The sequence below is a fragment of the Cannabis sativa genome, chromosome 8 (assembly GCF_029168945.1).
Source record: "Cannabis sativa cultivar Pink pepper isolate KNU-18-1 chromosome 8, ASM2916894v1, whole genome shotgun sequence".
Taxonomy (NCBI): Eukaryota; Viridiplantae; Streptophyta; class Magnoliopsida; order Rosales; family Cannabaceae; genus Cannabis; species Cannabis sativa.
In genome coordinates, this window is record NC_083608.1 from 50341563 (window position 1) to 50364219 (window position 22657).

The window sequence follows — 22657 nt, forward strand, 5'->3', positions numbered from 1 at the left end:
ATTTGGGGAGCAAGAATAGCATTGGTTGCCTCTGTTGGATGAAAGGCGTCCCAAAATACGTAATTTGAAGCATTTGAACACGTTCCAATTGACAACGCATTGCATAGCATTGCCGATTCAAATAAACCTGTTCCACAACACCCCTTTCTTGTCTCCAAAAACCCTACACACATTTCATTAATTGTAAATATTAACCTAATATATATGCATGGGCCATATATGCATATAAATTTATTTAAATATTATATGGTTAAATGTATCGTACGTACCATTTTGTATAGGATTGATGAGAATAATGCTATAAAGGGGTTGGTATAAGTCTAAGACAACTAAATTTAAGTCATCTAGTCTTTGTTTTAGGGCTTGAGAAGTGGAGTTAAGTCTTCTGTTAAAAGAGAGTGCATCGTAATTAAGTCGATCGACACACTCATCTTTACCAAACCCAAATAAAGTTATCATTCCTGGTAAGCACCCTAGAGGTGGCAATGAAGTCACTCCAATGCTTCGTGCTCCCAATGAATATAAATTCTATAAATATAAATATAATATATTTATTAGTAATTATGATGATGTAGGAATAGGATACATATGATAACAAAAAAAAAATAATGATATAGTATATATAAATATTATTATTATTTACCTCCACAAATTGTTCATAATTTCTTAGAATAATGTCAAAGTATTGGTTGACAGTGGGGTACGTAATCTGAAGAACGGGACTAATGTAATAATTTTGAATGAAATCACTAGTTCCCGCACTGATTACGTACAAACCACCAGAAAAGATGGATGAAGCATTTGCTTCGTGTAACGTCCCCGCTTCAAGCCTCCATTGGGTCCTTACACCCACGGAATGAATGGCTCTTATACACGAGTACGCCACTCTGGCTGCTTCCTGGATCGATGACTGACCCTACAGACCAACACAAGTGTTTCCAGCGTACTTTGTCCTCACTCGCACGCTTCCTGGGAAAACTTCCCAGGAGGTCACCCATCCTGAAATTACTCCAGGCCAAGCACGCTTAACTGTGGAGTTCTTTCGAGATGGGCTACCGAAAAACAAGATGCACCTTGTTGACATAGGTAGTACCAATCAATCCATTTAAGCCCTCTTCAACTGTGTAGTCCCATACCTACACAGTCTCAGAATCATCCCACTTGACCTTCCCCAGGCGGTGTGGGATTGCACAGCTTACCCGGTATTTCCCCTTACGGATCACGGGACTACTGACTGTCACAATCACCCCCCCTTACGGGGTCCGACGTCCTCGTCGACCACACTTCCGGCTGGGTCAAGGCTCTGATACCATTTGTAACGTCCGCGCTTCAAGCCTCCATTGGGTCCTTACACCCACGGAATGAATGGCTCTTATACACGAGTACGCCACTCTGGCTGCTTCCTGGATCGATGACTGACCCTACAGACCAACACAAGTGTTTCCAGCGTACTTTGTCCTCACTCGCACGCTTCCTGGGAAAACTTCCCAGGAGGTCACCCATCCTGAAATTACTCCAGGCCAAGCACGCTTAACTGTGGAGTTCTTTCGAGATGGGCTACCGAAAAACAAGATGCACCTTGTTGACATAGGTAGTACCAATCAATCCATTTAAGCCCTCTTCAACTGTGTAGTCCCATACCTACACAGTCTCAGAATCATCCCACTTGACCTTCCCCAGGCGGTGTGGGATTGCACAGCTTACCCGGTATTTCCCCTTACGGATCACGGGACTACTGACTGTCACACTTCGCCCACCATTCCTACAACTTTCGCTTGGAACTCTTTATAATATTCCAATTGCTTATTTAGTGATAGTGATAGCTACAAAATATTTCAATATGTAAATATATAATTAATCGTAGTTAAAATATTATTAAATTAATAATATTTTTAATTTAGAGTTTATTCTTACATATAAATTGGCTGTTGAGTCATCATAACCCGAACCAGCTGAAGCAAAATTGGCTCCCATCAAAAGATTTGTGCCTGTGGCCTCTTTACTTAGATAGGCAACCGGAGAAGAATTGAACCCTAAATTATTAACTGCACATATATAACACCATAAATTTAAAAAAAAAAAAATCAAATAATTTTAAATACTGAAAACAAAGTTTAAATAGTCAATTACATGCACGCGTATAACTTTATATTATTTTAAAGAGTAATTTGCGGTATAAATACCCAAATTTATCATTCGGTTGCAATTTAATACCTAAGTTAAAATTTTGGCGGCATAAATACCTTCCGTTACACTTTCAGATATTCTGTAGGTACCTTGCTGTTATCTTGCACACTGGACAACAGGTGGCATGCCACATCATTTAAAATAATGCCACATCATATTATAAAATTGCCACCTAATATTAATTATTAAAATAAAAAAAAATTAATTTGATTTAAAACTAATATATTTACATAAAATTAATTGAATAAATTTATATAATATAATAAACATTAAATAATAATCTGATATTAAATAAACATTAATCAATATTACCCTAAAAAATACATTGTTCACAAAACGATTAAACTGTTTCAAAAAAAAAATTCAAAACCAAACCCTAAAACTATGGAAGCATAATCAGGGAGAGAGAAAATGGTGGGGGCTGGACGATAAACTCCGACCATGACCACGACCGAAGATTATGGCGACACCTTCTTCTCCGACCACGGGAGGAGCCATCAACGTCGGGGAGAGAGAAAGTGTTGGGCGATAGCTTCTTTTCTGACCACGGCAACCACCAACGTCGGGGAAAGAGAAAGTGGTGAGACCTTCTTCTTCGACCACGGGAAGCAACCATCGACGAATGCCGTAGATACCCATCGCCCCATTTTTCTCAGCGTGCTCTCTCGATCGTTGGCCGTGGTCGGAGAAGATGAAAATCCAACATACCGTAGCTGCTGGCGGGTCGCCGTGGTCCTCTCGCCCAATGCTTTCTCTCTCCCCGGCGCTAATGGCTCCTCCCGTGGTCGGAAAAGATGGTGGATCGTCCCGTCGTGGTCAGAGAAGAACTGCAGCTTCCACTCCCCCACTGTGTTTCCTCACTTTTAGGGTTTTTATTTGTTTTTTTGTATAATAAATACTTTTGATTTTGAAAATGTTTTTAATAATCAGATTATATATTATATAAATGTAATAAATTAGTTTTTTATTATTTTTTTTTGGGGGAATAATGTAATAAAACAGATTATATAATGTAATAAATTAGTTTTAAATCAAATTATTCTTTTTTATTTTAATAGTTAATATTAGGTGGCAATTTTATAATATAATGTAGCATTATTTTAAATGATGTGGCATGCCACCTGTTGTCCAGTGTGCAAGATAACAGCAAGGTACCTACAGAATGTCCGAAAGTGTAACGGAAGGTATTTATGCCGCCAAAATTTTAACTTAGGTATTAAATTGTAACCGAATGATAAACTTAGGTATTTATGCCGCAAATTACTCTATTTTAAATTTTATATCCAATACCATAAATTATAAATTTAAGAATAATTTTTTAATATCTAAAATAATTACTAGTTATCGATAGATCATATATATCGAAGTTACATACCTAGAAAATCTATGGCTAATTTCCCGTTAGAGAATCTCCCTGTGGGATTGTGGCCGTCGAAATCTCTTCCGTAGGGTGGGAAATTTGATTTGATAAGCGTTGGTAAAATGTTATTATTTCCGACGTCTAGTGTAGAGTCGCCGAACAAGATTACTGCGGGGACTAGGGCACACCGGCAACCATTAATGAACATGAATATAATTAATAATAATGGTAATGATAAATACATTGAAAGATCATCGCGACCATTCATAACGAAAGCCATTTAATTATATAATGATGTTTATATGTATGTATAAAGCTGTATATTTCGATGAGATATATAACTCTTAGTTGTAGCTAGCAATAGAGATCGATTAATATGGTAATGCTACATAAGGTTTAGGCATGCATTTATATACATCCATGGTCATGAATTAGCATGATCACCATCTTTGAGTTTTCTTGTAGTTTATTTTTATTGCTATCTCAATGATCAATATTTATATAATGCATACCAATATTAATATCTATATATATCTATTCTATATAAAGTGTACCTATATAACTGAAATTCTTAGTTTATGAGAAATCCATGGGTGACTTTTTATTTTTATTTAATAAAATAATAAAATATTATTTATATATAATAAAATAATAATAAAACAAATCTTATTAATATTTGAACTGGTATTTAGTATATTTCAACTCTATATATAATCACAACTATAACTCTAGAAATTAAAAATATATATATAAAATAAATTGAACCTTAAACCGCATATACAATTAGTTTGTTGAGAGAGATTAGGAAAAGAACAAATTATATATGAAATTTTTTTTACCAAATCGTTTAGGTTTCCTCTAGCTATTTATCTTCATTTATATATTTTTTTTCAATCGCAGTCCACTCCCACTATTCAATGAACAGAGCAAGCAAATTCTTATTGCCGTCTAGATGGATGAGTGAATCTGCGAAAAATGGAGGATCTGACGCAAATTCGCTGTGAGAAATTCAAAAAAATCGTCCCCCAATTTCAGGTTCTGATCCAATTGGGTCTTCTTTTTATTCATAAATCATCCCCTAATTTTTAAGATTAATTTTTCATTTTCTAACATTTTGAGATTTTTGTCTCCTTATTGAATCTTTTCAAATCTGCATTGTTTCTATCAAAATTAATGAGCTCACATCGTTGTTGTGTTATACGGAGACTAAACTATGCCATTTGTTATGTTTAACCTTCACATCAAAAAACATGTTATATTCTATATTTGGATTATGTTAAAAATTTGATCTTATGAAGAATACGTTTAATTAGCTTAATGTGTTTTACTATGCAGTATATTCATATACAGTCCTTCTTTTTCTTTTCTATCTTCGAAAGGATAGTTAATAAATACAATATATAGCTTTTTTTTTTTGAAATAATATATAGCTTTTTTTCACCCTCTCTAATATGAAGTAACAAAAAAAAAAATTGAATTATCCATGCGCGTTGGGTCCACATGAGTCAAAAAAATCATAAAATTATCCTTTACAAAAATGTACACTGATATTTTTTAAAATTTTTTTTGATGATCTTAAAAAATATTATAAAAATAATATCAAAACAAAAAAAAATTACTTACCCTAATTTCGTTTTATCTTAAAAAAAAAGAAAATTAATTTTATACACAAAAAAATTATTATACAAAAAAAAACATCAATTATCAAAAGCAGTAAGACTAGCAAAAAAATGGACATAGTTTTCACTTTTTGTCGACACTACCATATTCAATTTATCAACGAAAAAATGGACAATCCAGATATATGCGGACCCGGCAATAATGAAAAAGTTCAAAATACAAAAATTGCACTATTGTTTCTTATCTACAATTTTTAGACAAATGCTATCTTCAATTATCAATAATTTAGAGGATTTTTAATTTTCTTTTTATCTTACACCCATACCCATTTAAGTAATGTTTCTTTAAGTATTGGAACATCAATTTTTAATTTATTTTTGGATTAACTTAAGAACATATTTAAATCATCAAGCTTTCTTAAACACTAATATATTGCATTTGGTATTCACTTTTAATTGACAACATTATAAAATATAATATTTACATACACATAATAATAATCTCACCTAATAATTAATAATATTTTTTCTTTAATTTTTAATTGTATCACTTTCAAATAACATAGAAAAAAACTAACATAAATTTAGTATACGTGCCTCGCACGTAATTTTTTGCTAGTATATATATTATATATCCATATGCATTATTAATTGTACATTCAAGATCAATGACGACATATGGTTATAAGCTATTATAGTTACTATTGATTAATTATAACTATCATGCAAGTCTTATTGATTGCTATCAAGTTTTATATATGTTCCATGTTTTGGTATTTTAGTGTAATACTCTAACATTAACAGAATGGATTAACAAACTCTAACTAGTTAATTGTATATTATTATGAAATTACATTATTATATAATTTATTATACGTGAATTAATATGATATATGATATGTTAAAAGTTAAAACCCCGTTGGTGAGCTAGAGGCATTTTAGTGATTTTGACCCAAAAAGGGTAAAATTATATATTTAATTTAATTGCGTGCTTATGGACTATATTATTATATAGTATGCTTGTTTTGTCTTTTTTCAGGTGTGTTCTGACAAGTTGGCGCAGTATAGTCAAAACTGGGTATTTCGGACCGAACCGAAATACAATTTTGGGATATGATTTATTAGTATTTTATTTATTTGTAATTAAATTAATTGAAATGAGGTTTTATATGATATTGACCTATTTGCCCTTATTTGGTGTTTATGCTTCTTTAAGACCCTAGGGGCATTTTGGTCATTTTAACCAAATGTGCTATGTTGCAAAATGAGGATTTTGGCATTGTTGGATATGTAATTTTCTGGGTTATTCTCCTCTCAAAATCGAACCCCCTTTTCTCTCTTAAATTATCTCTTTCTTTGTTGAATGTGTGAGTTGTTGCTTGAATCAAAGCTTGGTTTGGTAATCTTTGTGCTTGTGTTGAGGTAGTATTGTGGACAATGTCCCACATGGAATAAATGGTAGAGAATTGAGCCATATATAAGAACATGAGCTACTCCGCTCATTGCCAATTGGTTTTGAGATGGAATCACATGATTCTCAACATGGTATCAGAGCCATATCCCTAGCGGGCTTTCAATCCACACCTATCAAAGAGTTAGCCAGCCGCAAGCGAGCAAATGGAACTCCCAGCCGCAAAACAAAAAAAATAAGCGAGCAAATGGCACTACTTATGATAAGGTGATTCAAGATTGGTGGTGAGCATAAATAGCCACCATCTTGAGGGGGTATATTGGAGAATATTGTCCCACAGATTAAATGTTAAAGTATTGAGCCATATATAAGAACATGGGCTACTCCACTCATTGCCAATTGGTTTTGAGATGGAACCCCATGATTCTCAACAAGTAGCCATCTTAACTAGTTTATTTTGAATTTCAAGCTGCTGAAATAAGATTGAAAAATATGTTCTATGTGTGAATATGTTCATGTTTGCATGTGTGATAAATTAGGGGGTAATCTTAGTATAGAAATTAGGGGGTAATCTTGATGTTAATTTGGCAGGATTATAGGACCCGAACTGTGATTAACAAGCAATTTTTCATGCTCGTAATCGGGCACGATGGTCAACCAACCTAATTTACTAAATCATTAACCAGCAACAGAAGCTTTCTTGCAGTATCATAGATCTTTATTGGGAAGAAAGATGGCAATGAGGACTTCTGTTGTTTGAAGAATGGCAAATTCATGAATTAAAATATATATATTGTTAAAAATATTTGGTCCCTAGTAAAAAAAATAAGTACTTTACACGAGGAAGTATATTTTTGATACAAATTATTAATTAATTATAATCTATGGAACCGGACTTTTTTAAAATTTATGTTTATCAAAACTTATCAAAATTTTCAATCGATGGCTAATTTAGAAAAGTCCATCATAAAATGACCATGCTTTCACATGTCCCTAATATATTAAACATAATTAACAACCTAAATAATATCTCAAACATTAAAACTAAAAACAATAAATCAACTAAAAACTAAACACTAATAATATAAACTAGAGATCTAATAATAATCATAATTAAAAAAAAAAAAAAAAAAAAGCAATAATAAACTAATTGTTGGTGGTGATCATGGAGCTGTCTTCTGAGCACTTTTGCAATATGATGCGCAATCTAGAAGTCCTTGAGCCCACTCGGCGTTAGGGCACTTGTTTATAACGTCGATTATAGTGTCACAACACTCTTTAGGAATGGGTGCTTTATCAAGACGAAACAATGCAATCTCTTTATAGCATTTATGAAGTCTAGGTTCCTCCGCACAATATTTACGTGCTAAACCATTAAAATATGGTGCTGGTGGTGACGGTGGTGATGGCGGTGGCAACAAAGACTGTGATGGCGTTGGTGGTGGTGGTGGTGGTGGAATATTTGTCGTAGGCGCGTTGCAGTGAAGTTGAGCTTGATAGAAAGCGAAACGAGATATGAAAGAGCGGTAATAAGGTAAAGTGTGGGAACAAAGGTCAGTATTGGGAGTGATATTTTTGACTTTGTCACAACATGTGGAACTAATAGGTTTTTGCGTATATGTGAAGCTAAACATCTCACCAATGCATGGAGTAAAATCCAAGTATTGATTCATGCATGCCCTCCTATTGTTGTAATAATCACCAATATTACCATAATCATAAGACCATCCCTCACTGGAATTGACCAAGAATAATGACAATGCCAAGACAATAAATGAGTTCATCTTCATGATGAGAAATTGTAGAGATATAGAATTTTAATTTGGATACAATAAAAATATAGTTATCAAAATGTAATTTTATTTATAGAAATGTATGCATATACACTGGTAACTATTAGCCGTAAATATCTCATTTTCTGTTGTAGTAATAAATAATAATATTAATAATATATATATTAGTAGGTAATTACCTTTAATTTATTTATACATATATATAAAAGTTAGTTATTTGGCAATATGCATATCATTTTTAAAAATCAAAACAGCATATATTTGTTCTCTTCGTAACTTTGTATTGAGTTAGTTTTGGTTGACACAGTTCGATATTTTTTAATATATAGTTTAATAAAATTTAATGATGTCAGTAATTAATAATTATTATTATTATTAATGAGTAAAAAAAAACCTAATCAATCAAAGGCTAATAATTTCTTGATGGCTAAAATCAATAAAAAAATACAAATCAAAGAATGTTTGTTAATCCTGTTCAATAAACCATGCATATCGAAAACTTTCTTAACTAATTATATTCTTCTTTGTACATGTTACGTACTATAAGAGAAATTTACAACTTACATATAGATTTTTATTAAATATTTTTAAGTTAAGAAAAATTACATTGATTTTTTGTAACAGCAATATTAAAACAACATTATTTTTAAAACAATACTTCGCATTTTAGTAAAAGAACAAAAAAAAAATATCCCTAGAAAAAATTCATAAAAAAGTACAAATTTTATGAAATAATCCCAAATATTATTGTAGGAATTTACTGTTTTATCCCTACACCAACAAAGATAGCAATATCAGTATTAAGGTCAAACTTGACCTTTCCTTGTCTAAAAACTTAGACCAATACGACACTGTATTAACCCCACGACACCAATCTTGATGTCGTATGAACCCTTTGATTCAAAGACTCAATAGAAGAGTCTAGAACCCCAAAACACTCAGACACAATTCACACACACACTCACAAACTCGAAACCCTAGCAGAGCAAGTTCTCTTTGAGAACTTGCTCGATTCTAGATCTGAAACCCAGATTCACACCCACACACAACCATAGCTTAGATTAGATGAGAGAAAAATGAAAAACAAGGAGAGAAAAAACCAGAATTTGTTTCAGAGTTCACCCAAATCTGGGCTACGTCTCTGTCAAGCTCTTCTCAGAGATAGAAGCTTGATATCCACTATCACAAGGTTGGTTTACAAACTTTGGAGCTTCCTGTCACAGAAATCGACCAGGTAAACTCGATTTCTTTCTTTACACTTTATGTTTTTGTTGTTTTCTTTCTATTTGTTCTCGATCTAACTCTCTGCTTTGTCTTCTTTGTGCATGTACTTCTTTTCGAGCTTCTCACCATGAGATCTGGGTTCTCATGGTTGGATCTTGGAGCTGAAGACTCAAACTAGGGTTTATTCCTTCTCTCTCTCTCTATTTCTTTCTGATCTGTTTTTCTGTGTTGTAGATATATGTTTGTTTGCTTTGATTTGTTCTTTTATAGAGTAGTAGAGTCGGTTGATCAAAGCCTTAGGAGTTAGTTACAATTTCAGTTGTAACTAACTACTAAGTCTTGATCCACTAGAGGCGAAGCCACCCTAGGATCGAGTCTTATTTGCTTTATTTCTGTTTGTAATTTGCTGATGTGGATATTTGATGTAAAAGGACTGGTTATAAGTGGATTTTATTCAACAATTTCCACCTGAAATCCTCTTATAACCAGTTCTAATGTCTGTCTGCTTATCTCTGAGAGTCTTAGCTTGATAGGTCCTACTCTTAGTCTCCTTTGTCGATTCTTAACAAGTTCATGCAATGTATGAACTTGTTAAGAGTCACAATTTTAGTTCCCATGTCTGCAGGGTTATCTTCAGTAGGCACCTTTTCAATATCTATTTCACCTTGTGTCACTTTATCCCTGATAAAGTGATACTTGATTTCTATGTGCTTTGTTCTGTCATGGAACATAGGATTCTTACATAGGAATATGCAGCTCTGGCTGTCTGAGTACACAGTAGGTACTCCTTTAAGTAGATTTAGTTCTTTCATCAGCCCTTTTAGCCATGTAGCTTCCTTTATAGCTTCAGTTGTGGCCACATACTCAGCTTCTGTAGTTGATAGTGCCACAACAGGTTGAAGCTGAACTTTCCAGCTTACACAGTTACCTCCAATTAGAAAGAAATAGGCAGATGTAGATCTCCTATTATCCCTATCCCCTGCATAGTCTGAGTCACTGTAGCCTTCAATTATAGTATTAGCTTTCTGTCTATTGTAGGTCAATCCAACCTTAGTTGTCCCAAGTAGATACCTGAACACCCATTTCATGGCTAGCCAGTGAACTTTTCCTGGATTAGCCATGTATTTGCTAAGTACACTCATAGCAAATCCCAAATCTGGTCTTGTACTTACCATTAAGTACATTACAGACCCTACAGCATTAGAATAGGGTACATCCTTCATAGATTCAGTTTCCTTCTCTGTCTTAGGGCATTGTTCCTTAGAAAGTGTATACTGACTAGTAATAGGTTGCTTAACAACCTTAGCATCCCTCATTGAGAATTTATCTATGATTTTCTCAATGTAGTCTTCCTGTCTAAGTACTAGTTTTCCTTTGTCTCTGTCCCTTAGTATAGAAATCCCAAGGATCTTGGTAGCATTTCCAAGATCCTTCATTTCAAATTCTGTCTTTAGTAGAGCTTTAACCATATCAACCCTAGACCTTTCTTGACTTCTAATAAGCATGTCATCTACATAAAGTAATAAGTAGATGACATCTTTTATAGAGTCTCCCTTGTAGTATAGACATGTGTCATGGTAGCTTCTGTTGAATCCATGCTTTATCATAAAAGCATCAAACTTTCTGTTCCATTGTCTGGGAGCTTGTTTGAGTCCATACAAGGACTTAACCAACCTGCAGACCATATTTTCCTTTCCCTTAATCTCAAAACCTTTAGGCTGTTCCATATAGATCTCTTCTTCTAGGTCTCCATGTAGAAAAGTTGTAGTGACATCCATTTGATCAATTTCCATGTCAAATTGATTAGCTATAGATAGCATTATCCTTATGGTCTTGTACTTGGCTACTGGTGAGAATATCTCATTGTAGTCAACCCCCTCTTTCTGTGTAAAACCTTTGGCTACTAACCTAGCCTTAAATCTTATAGGTTCTCCTTCAATTACCCCTTCTTTATGCTTGTAAACCCACTTGCAGGCTATTATTCTTTTCCCTTTAGGCCTTAGAACCATTATCCAGGTCTTGTTTTTCTTTAAAGAGACCATTTCTGAATCCATAGCTTTAAACTATTTCTTAGCATTAGGCCCTGTCATAACTTCTTCATAGGTTTGAGGTTCTGTACTTAGAGATTTCATAGCAGTCATGAAGGCATAGGCTATGTCTTCATTCCAGATGTTGAAACTGTACTTAGGATTAGGTTTAGGTGTCCTTTTCTCCCTGTCTCTGGTCAATTGGTAGTCATCTAGAGCTTCAGTGGGTTGAACAACTTCAGATTCATCTCCCTGTTGCTCTTCTTCTTGAGTTCCTTCTTTGTTAGAGCTTTCTGTTTGTTCCACCTGATTCTGATCAGGTTCATTCCCAACTGGTTCCACCTGATTTATATCAGGTTCTTCTTGATCATCTAGCCTCCATAGGGTAGGGTCAAATTGTATTGTACCTGCATGGTTAGTTTCTACTATACCTGCAGGGTTAGTTTTAAGCAAACAAGGAAATTCATTTTCTTTAAAAATAACATCTCTGCTAATTATAGTTTTGAATCCACCTTTGTCCCTTAGCCGAATTCTGTAACCCTTAACTCCTTCAGGATAGCCTAGAAAAACCCCTTTAATGGCCCTAGGTTCAAGCTTACCAATACTCTGGTGCACAAAGGCACTGCAACCAAAAACCCTTAGATTTGATAGATCAGGTGGCTTACCAGACCACCTTTCCTCAGGTGTTTTGAATTCAATAACACTTGAGGGACATCTGTTAATTAAATAAGCAGATGTCATAACTGCTTCTCCCCAGAAACCATGGGACAAACCAGATTGTATTAACATACATCTGGCTTTGTTCAGAATGGTTCTGTTCATTCTTTCTGCAACACCATTCTGTTGTGGTGTTAGCCTAACTGTCCTGTGCCTTTGAATACCATGGGACAAACCAGATTGTATTAACAAGCATCAGTGATTTTGCTATCAGAGCCTTGACCCAGCCGGAAGTGTGGTCGACGAGGACGTCGGACCCCGTAAGGGGGGGTGATTGTGACAGTCAGTAGTCCCGTGATCCGTAAGGGGAAATACCGAGTAAGCTGTGCAATCCCACACCGCCTGGGGAAGGTCAAGTGGGATGATTCTGAGACTGTGTAGGTATGGGACTACACAGTTGAAGAGAGCTTAAATGGATTGATTGGTACTACCTATGTCAACAAGGTGCATCTTGTTTTTCGGTAGCCCATCTCGAAAGAACTCCACAGTTAAGCGTGCTTGGCCTGGAGCAATCTCAAGGATGGGTGACCTCCTGGGAAGTTTTCCCAGGATGCGTGTGAGTGAGGACAAAGCACGCTGAAAACATCTGTGTTGGTCTGTAGGGTCAGTCATCAATCCATGAAGCAGCCAGAGTGACGTACTCGTGTATAAGAGCCATTCATTCCGTGGGTGTAAGGACCCAATGGAGGCTTGAAGCGGGGATGTTACAATTTTGTCCAACAACACAATGAACCATTCTATTCTGCTTGGAGGAGATTTAAAGAGTATGGAGAGAGATGTTATCCCACTTTCTCAAGTGGGTGTTTTACGTGGCTCTTTTATAGTGGACTTAATAATGAAACAAGAAGCTGGGTTGATTATGGAGCAGAGGCAACTGGAGCGCCTCTATTAATGAGAGGCTATGATGTAATAAATCTGCTGAATAACATGGCAGATTTTGATTACGATTGACATTGGGATCCATCACTTCAGGGTTGGAGTCACCAATACCCACCTTTTTGCCCAAATTCATCCCAACAATCTGAAAAAGAGGAGCAACTACTAGCACTTCTATAATCACTTCCAGGAGAGATTAATCGCTTAACAGACATGGTGAGATCCTTATGTGATAATTTAGTGGCTCATGATTCAGAATGTAGTAACTCCAATAATGAAAGTTATGAGAGTTATTGCTACAATGAAGAAGGGTCATTAGTTAAATACAAGGAAGACAATGAGCCTACAATTGAAGATCAAGATCCTTGTGAAGAAGAACTCATTGAATATGAAATCACAAGCAATGGTATGGATAGCCAAGTGGAGAGTGAGCAACAAGAAGAAGGGTTGTTAGATGAAAGTGTAGATACTGTGACATTGGAGGATAAGGAAGAACATGACATCATTGATTCGACTTCATCAATGATATTGACTAATAAACCACCAATGAATCTATATATTTCATCAACACCATATTATATCCTCTGCAAGCTACAAAAGGCTTCTCCCCAAGCTCATCATCCAAAGTCTTATGTTGTTGGTGCTGACTTTTGTTCAAACTCATCGCTTGCCAAGCTTGAAGGCAAGTACAATAACAATTTTCAAGTTGTCTTGCATGACGCTTATTATGGGCGTCAACCGCTTGTTGATGTGGCGTTCAGGTAAGTTTTCTTTCCTTTTTCTTTAATGTCACATTGGGGACAATGTGTCACTTTAGTTTGGGGGGAGGAGTAATCTCGATGATGAAAAACGGAGAGACCTCGTCCCATTCTCTCTCTAACCCAAATGTGAAGAGAATACACCGAGCCGAAAACCTAGTTACCCACATAATCCTGCACCTCCATTTAGGCATTGGATTCTGCCTATCCTTCCAACCCGCAAGAGCTAACTTGGTAGCCAAATACCCCACAGCAAGACAAACTCCAAAAAGAATGAGTCGAACAATCATAACTGGAAAAAGAATCAGAATTTTGAGCCACTCGTAGACCCCATCGATCTCCTTCGTATAGTTCCAGAAGGGGTTCACGGTCGGCTGCAGGGGCACCTCGAACCAGTCACACCCAAGAAACGCATATGGGTTGCGAGAATCCAACTGGTTATCATGGCGAGCGAAATTCTGATCGGTGGGACTGAAATGAGCGATTCCATTTCACCCTCAATTTAATTATAGTACCGGCCGGTAGAAAAGAACAAAGATTAACACAACATGATGATGAAACGACAACGAAAGAGTTGAAACAACAGTGGAGAAAGGAAAGACTCCGGCAAAGGCGTGAGAGATGAGGCAGTGACAGAGAGAGATGAGGCAGTGGCAAAGGCGTGAGAGATGAGGCAGTGGCAGAGAAATGAGGCGTGAGAGATACATACTTTAAAAGTCACCGGAAGGATTGTCCTTGACCTAACAGGGAAATAGATTTTGTTACTCAGAAATAACAAAATTGTACTTCACAAATATGATCTGTTTTGGTTAAGCCAATTTGGTCTTCTTTTCACAGTACCATGCTTGGCCCTAAAAATTTACATAACTATGAATTTGAACCACTTTTCTTTTTTCAGACTAATTAATTTATATAATATTGCAGTTGACACTCTCCAATTAGGCTCCTATCCACAAGCTTATCTAAGCACACTCCGCAGTCAGCAATGAACTTTTAATTGGAGCAAATTTTGCTTCAGCTGCTTCTGGATATGATGATTCCACAGCTAACTTATATGTAAATTATCTATTTCACATTTCTTTTACATTTTAATTTTTTTGAACATGCATTTTCTGGATCTCATATTTTAAAAGATAATACAAAAATTTTTACTTTTAGTGACAACAAAAATTGTGACTAAACGTAAAAAAAAATTGTAACTAATTAAAAGGTATTAGTCACAAATATGTTTGGTCAAAATAATTTTTTGAGTAAAAATTTAATACCTAACATTGAATACTAATGATGTGTGTTGTAATTTGTAGCTTGCTATATCATTATCGAAGCAATATTATGGCGAATATCAATCGAGAGTTGTCGGAATGATAGGGCAAGCAAAAGCTTCGTCAATATTTTCCAATGCACTTTACATAATCAGCGTAGGGACTAGTGACTTGATACAAAATTATTATATTAGTCCCATTCTACAAGCTACCTATCCAAATATTCACCAATATTTTAACACTCTTCTCAGAAATTATGAACAATTTATTGAGGTACATTTAAATATACATACACATACACTCATTATAATTATGTGTAAACCATTATTAATTATAGATTATGATTTGCATGTAGAATTTGCATTCGATGGGAGCCAGAAGAATTGGAGTGGCTTCACTAGCACCGCTAGGGTGTTTGCCCGGAGCCATAACAATATTTGGATTTGGAAACAATAATTATTGTGTGGATAGGCTCAATTATGATGCCATGTATTTCAACACAAGATTAAATTCCACTTCCCAAATCCTAAGGAACAGATTGTCTAACCTGAATTTGCTTGTGTTAGACATATACCAACCTCTCTACAACTTAATTGTCAATAATCCTATACAAAATGGTATGTGTAATAATATATTAACAATTGTTAATTTTTTAAATTATATATTTTAACGTGATATATATATAGTTGTAAATAATTAAACTTAATCATCATGATTATTTTTGTAGGGTTTTATGAGACGAGAAAGGGTTGTTGCGGATTAGGGACGGTAGAAACGGCATTACTTTGTAATTCATTAGCTATTGGAACATGTTCAAATGCATCCGATCATATTTTTTGGGATGCTTTTCATCCATCAGATGCAGCTAACAATTTACTTTCTAGTTATATGACTACTGCTGGTGCTTCCCTCCTCAACTAATTAATTAATAATTAATTTGTCACATTAATATTATAATTATGATTATGATTATTTTTCTTATCATTTAATTATTCAATATATTTGTTATTAAATATATTAATAATATTATGATAGTGATCTTGTTGTTTGTAATTAATAATAGTGATTTACCATCTTCTAATGTATTAATTTTGGTTTATATTTGATTATGTATGATTTTGTTAAGTTTTGCTTTCTCTTAATTTAGACTTGAAAACATCTCAAAAAAGAAACTCAAAGCTCCAATCGATAACACATGATTGCATAGAATCAAAGTTTTTAATTTTCAATTAACTTTCACAACAACCTTTTCTTCACTCAATTATATGCTGACGAGGATGATGGGAAAATTAAATTTCTAATTCTAAACTAAGCAAAATTAATTAGTACCATTTTCAAAAGAATTGTTAACCAAACTTTGAGTAGTCATATTGAGCCTATGGTTGAATGAAATTGCATCTTAGATAATTTAGCTTACCTACACCTTAATATATATATATATATATATATATATATATGTCAATGTGTAGTTAGTGATATTAAATTACTTATTATTTAGGGTAATTTCAAGAAAAATACTTATATTTAGTGTTTAACAAAATTACTTATTGTTTAACCTTATTTTTTAGTGAAAGTCTGCATTTCCATATACATTAATTATACATAATAACTTATAGCTAGCTTTTCAAATATGTATTTGTAAAATTTTAATATATATGAAGAAATAAACTTAAAGACAAAATTGAAAGGAGTGACTCATCTACCTTATTATATTTTTAATCACAACAACAGAATGAGCAAACAAATAACTATCAACTCGGTCAATATGCAATTATAAATATATGCATTATATGATTCATGATCACATAAATCAATCAAAAAAATTAGTATTTGCTTGTTATATATGAATATATATGTATCATATATATATATATATATTATATCTGGAGATTCAAATGTTGATGATATGCAAAACAATAACAATCTCCCAACATTATTAATCAAACTTATACAACTTTCACTACTACAAAAACCCCCTTTAGAGGCAGTTTTTAAGCCCTTTCAGCGTCGGTTTTCGCGAAATTCGCTACCGACGCTGATCAGGGCGACGCTAAAGGGTTTATATGAACCGACGCCATATGTACCCCTATGGCGTCGGTTATTATGAAATAACCGACGCCATAGGACCCCTATGGCGTCGGTTATTATTAAATAACCGACGTCATAGGTGTACATATGGCGTCAGTTTTTATAAAATAACCGACTCCATAGGGGTTTACTAAATTTTTTTTTTCAGCTTTAATTAATATATTTTTTTTTTTACATTTATTAAAAATCTAAATTTATTTTTGTATTATTAATTAAATTAAATTAAAGCATAAATAAAATTAAATTAAAAAGTTAAATAAATAAAAATTTACATTGCTCTAAGTGTTTGTATATTAGGTATTTTTTTATTAATAATTTATCTTTTATAATATGTGTTTGTATTCTAGTATTTTAGTATCATTTTTATAATTTTTTAAGTTATGTTTTATATAATAATTAGTATATTGAATAATAAAATAATGTGTAATATTTTAATTTTTATGTAATTTAATATTTTTATACATTTAAATTTTATAATATGGGTTTGTATTTTTCTAGTATATTATTATTATTTTTATAATTTTTTAAGTTATGTTTTGTATAATAATTAGTTTATTGAATAATAAAATAATGTGTAATATTTTAATTTTTATGTAATTTAATATTTTTATACATTTAAATTTTATAATATGGGTTTGTATTTTTCTAGTATATTATTATTATTTTTATAATTTTTTAAGTTATGTTTTGTATAATAATTAGTTTATTGAATAATAAAATAATGTGTAATATTTTAATTTTTATGTAATTTAATATTTTTATACATTTAAATTTTATAATATGGGTTTGTATTTTTCTAGTATATTAGTATTATTTTTATAATTTTTTAAGTTATGTTTTGTATAATAATTAGTATATTATCCCAATATTTTTGTATTTTTTTTAGCTTACTATATCTATCCTTAACACTCAACAATATCTATTCTATGTATTAATATTATTCGAAAATTACTCTAAGTATTTAAGGATTATCTAAATATATATAAAAAATATTCTTATAAAAGTAAGTTAAAGAAAACATACCTTATACCAAAAATTATGTACTTGACTTCCGATAAAATCCTGACAACCAAGTTTAAGAGAAACTAAAATCAAATATTATCCTAATTCTACTAAAATTTCGACAGCATAACGGCTACAATTAAACGTTTCCAAAAAATTTAAACCTATTAATAACATTTTCCTAACACCATTAATAAACAAAATTTGAGAACCTTTCAAATATGAACTTTGACATTGATAATCATGCTACTAACACGAACATGTTTTGAGTCAAATATAAAGACCTACTAAGTATAATAAATGCATAGACACATCAATTAGATTATACAAGACAAGTGCCTAAAGTAACAAACAAAACAAATGTCACCTAATTTCACGAACATTTTTTGAGTCAAATATAAAGACCTACTAACACGAACATGTTTTGAGTCAAATATGAATGTGTTATGTCACCTAATTTCTTACAACTAGCGAGTAATAACCTAGTTATTTATGTTATGTACTTTTCCTTTAACATTTATGTTTTTTATAATAAAATTTGATCCAAATTCTACCGAAATTTTGGCAGCATAACGGCTGTAATTGAACGTTCCCAAAAATTTTAAAAGTGCCTAAAGTAACAAACAAAACAAATATAACAATACAGAACAAAGAAACTAACATAAACAATACAAAATTTATCCACCCATCCGACCGCAGTACATGTATTCGCAGAACCTACTTCACTACGGATGAATATTTAAGATATTCAAACTCAACTAAGCATGCATTGATAATTAATTATACTAACAAAAGGTTAGTGGATGGATATACCTATTGCAAATCCGATCAATACCGAAATATGTCGACCCTCAAATATTAGCACACAACCTATAACATAATGCAATATACAACCAATTTAAAATTTTAATTATTAAATTACTTACTAGTTATTAAACAAAGTAGCAAGTTACTAGCTAGTTACTAATTTCCATAGTTAATTTTTTTGAAAATAACATGTAAATATATATACATATATATTCAATTATATATTCACACTACCATTATTTTAAAAACTTTATCTCTAAACTAATTAAATTCCTACTACCTCTCATTCTCATTCACAACAAATATATATACAATACAAATACACAAAATACACAAATAGTATATACACACAAGATATATATAAACACATATTCAATAATAAAACACAAAATATATACATATATCTTATATATCAAGTTAATAAATATTTACCTTATAAACGCAATCCGGCGATAAAATGCTACAAAAATCCGACCACCTCTACAACACACACAATATAATATTAATAAAATAAAAAAATTCTAAAAAAATTTACAAAAACGAAATAATACCAATGTACATAAATAAAATGAATATAAAGCATATTTATACCTTAATGGATGTTGAGACTCAACGTTTTCTCTGCTAAAATCCGTGGCCGAAGTTATACCCACCACCTTTCTTTATAATAGGTTCGGTTTGGTATATAGAGGGGAAAAAAACTAAACTTTTTAACAGTATAGGTTTAGGTATAGAAAATAGAAGATTTTAAGACAAAAATGGGGTAAAATGGTTAAGAAATGAGGGAGAATGAGGTTGTTTTAGTGGTGGTTGGCGAGGGTTTTTTCGTGAGTTTGGGGCTGCTGTGGGTGGTTGTTCTTCGTGTTCAGCAAGGTGTGAAATGAGGAAGTGAGGAAGACGAAGCAGCAAGGGTCTGATATATAACCCTATGGCGTCGGTTATTAGGTATTAACCGACGCCATAGGTGCCACGTGTCGAATAAAGGTGGCACCTATGGCGTCGGTTAATACCTAATAACCGACGCCATAGGGTTATATAAAAAAACTCTGATTTTCCCAACCCCCAACCGACGGCATAAATATATATACATTCTATACCTACGGTTTTTACCAAAAAACCGCCTCTAAATGTCAATGCAGATATTTTCACCCCCTTTAGCTTCCCTTTTTATAAATTGGATTGAAAAAAGGGAAGCTAAAGGCTTACATTGTAGTAGTGTTTCTTCAAAATAAACTGGAAGATTCTCTAATGGTAAGCTTAATTAATTGTCACTGCATGACTAACGTAGCTATATATATATATAAATATATATATATATATATATATATATATATGCATGCATTGGAACCATTCTTATACACACATCATACATATATAGAGCGATAAATATACATTATAATTCAAGAGTGCTATTATTAATATTTCTGATGAGTATGGGTGTTTCTAAGGTTGTGAGTTGCTTGTTGATGAATGTTTTGTTAGGTTTGATGATGGTGATGATTAGCAGTGTTGGTGGTACTTCTTTGGTGCCTGGAATCTTCATATTTGGAGATTCAGTAGTGGTGGATGTGGGCAACAACAACAACATTCCCACATTAATCAAAGCAAAATAACATAAGTAGGAGATTTGTTACTGTAATTGATCAACTGCAAAATAACATAACATAGCCATTTAATTTCATGCATGCTTCCCATTTGAGAATCTTCCTCTACTGTAATAAAATAATGTCATTATTTGAAAAGATAAAAGAAAAAATGACTTAGAGTGAAAAAAATGCAAAGTTGGCACTAGACCTCCCCCAAGTATCATATTATATATATATAACAATAACAATTAATATTTATAATAATTTTTTTTATTATCATTATGTATTACCAAGAAAATGGGTGACAATACCTCTGCCATATGGAGGAAAGTTGGCTTTGATTAACCTTGGGATATTATGTACATTTAGGTTTGCTGTGACATCATAATAATTTTTTCGTTAGTAACATATAAAAATATTAAGTTTTAATATTGGTCCAAAAAAAAAAAAGGAAATTTTTTCATGATATAATTAATATAAAATAGTTTTTTTTTTTTTTTGAACAAATTATAAAATAGTTTTAAATGACCTAGAAACAACTTTATTTATATCCAAATATAATATTATTGTTATCAAAATTAACATAAATAAAAGAAAAGATCAAAGTAACATTAAAAATATAATAAATACATGTAATTTATATATTTAATCATATAAGAAATAATAAATTTTGGTGAGAGAGAGATTATTTTATTTATTGTACGTACATACCTAAGTAATGAATAGGTAAATTTTGCATTTGAAAATCTACATGAAATAATCTGAATAATTAAAAATGATTAGACATGACATCGACTTACAGTAAAAAGGCAAATGCATAGAACTTTATTATTATTTCCTACTCATTAATCAATTCATGTATCTATGAATAATATAGTGTATATGTATATGTGTACATATAAATAAAGTTTGTACGTAGTGATATTATATATAGTCTTGTTTGTTTGGCCATTCAAATCGGCTGTTTTGATTCATATTAAAGACATGATAGTAAGTAGATGAGTCACTCTTTAGTTAAGAGAATATCACACATGCAAATGAAGCTGTATATATACAATTACATATAATAATTAATGATTATGTTAATTAATTAATTAATAATAATAATAACAATATGATATAGAAATAATATATGTATATAAATTATAAATTTTGAAAATTTGATTGCATTTATTTTATCAAAATAATAATAATAATTATTATAATAATCTTCTTCCACTAAATAATAATAATAATAACAAATAATAATAATACATTAGTAAATTCTATAAAAATAGCTATAGCCGGATTAAAAATTTAAAATCTTGAAAGACATTACTCCTAAATGATGGATCATGGTGATGAGAGTTGATGTTGGCAATAATCATGACATTCAGGCTAACCTTCGACCATGGAGTATTAGTACACATGTTAAAGATGCTAAGATAAGTGGTGCAACATGACGAGTTCATTGGTTCATCCTTCGAAAAATATCTCAATATCTGTTTAATGCATGATTCTGGCATGATGTTGAACTCTGGACAATTTCTTATGTTGTAATTATTTGAAGACGGGAGAGGAGGTGGCAATGGACGTGATGGAGGCGAAGGCAGATGCTGTTGCGAATTAGCGCAATAAGTTTGGCTATTCACAAACCAATAATAAGGCAATGGAAGAGCACTATTAGTTGTGGCTGCATTTGTGATCACGGAACAACAAGATGAACTTATTGGACGTTTCAAAATATTAAAAACACCATTGTTTGCTTGTTTCCAAATAAGTCATTGTTTAAGTCGGCCGCAATTTGGATTGTGCTGATCTTCTTCCCCAACTCTTCTCCGAATAAGTAACATATAGATAATTAGTATTCCATTGTCTCGTTCTACGGATCATCAAATCAGCCACAGATTAGAGACCTGGGGCTTTATCACGAACCGTTTCCATGAGATCTCTGAAATCAT

At 32.4% G+C, this 22657-nt stretch overlaps 1 protein-coding gene across 1 annotated transcript in view; it reads left to right on the plus strand.

Annotated features, from left to right (window-relative positions):
• The window catches only part of LOC115700408 (GDSL esterase/lipase At5g03810-like), a 31626-nt gene extending 15403 nt beyond the window's left edge, over nt 1–16223 (plus strand). The window contains exons 3-6 of the mRNA XM_061103482.1: nt 14963–15028; nt 15277–15507; nt 15590–15851; nt 15962–16223. Coding sequence (XP_060959465.1) covers nt 14963–15028; nt 15277–15507; nt 15590–15851; nt 15962–16155 — 753 coding nt within the window. The 3' untranslated portion in view covers nt 16156–16223. The remainder of the gene's footprint in view (nt 1–14962; nt 15029–15276; nt 15508–15589; nt 15852–15961) is intronic.
• Nucleotides 16224–22657: the final 6434 nt, after the last annotated feature.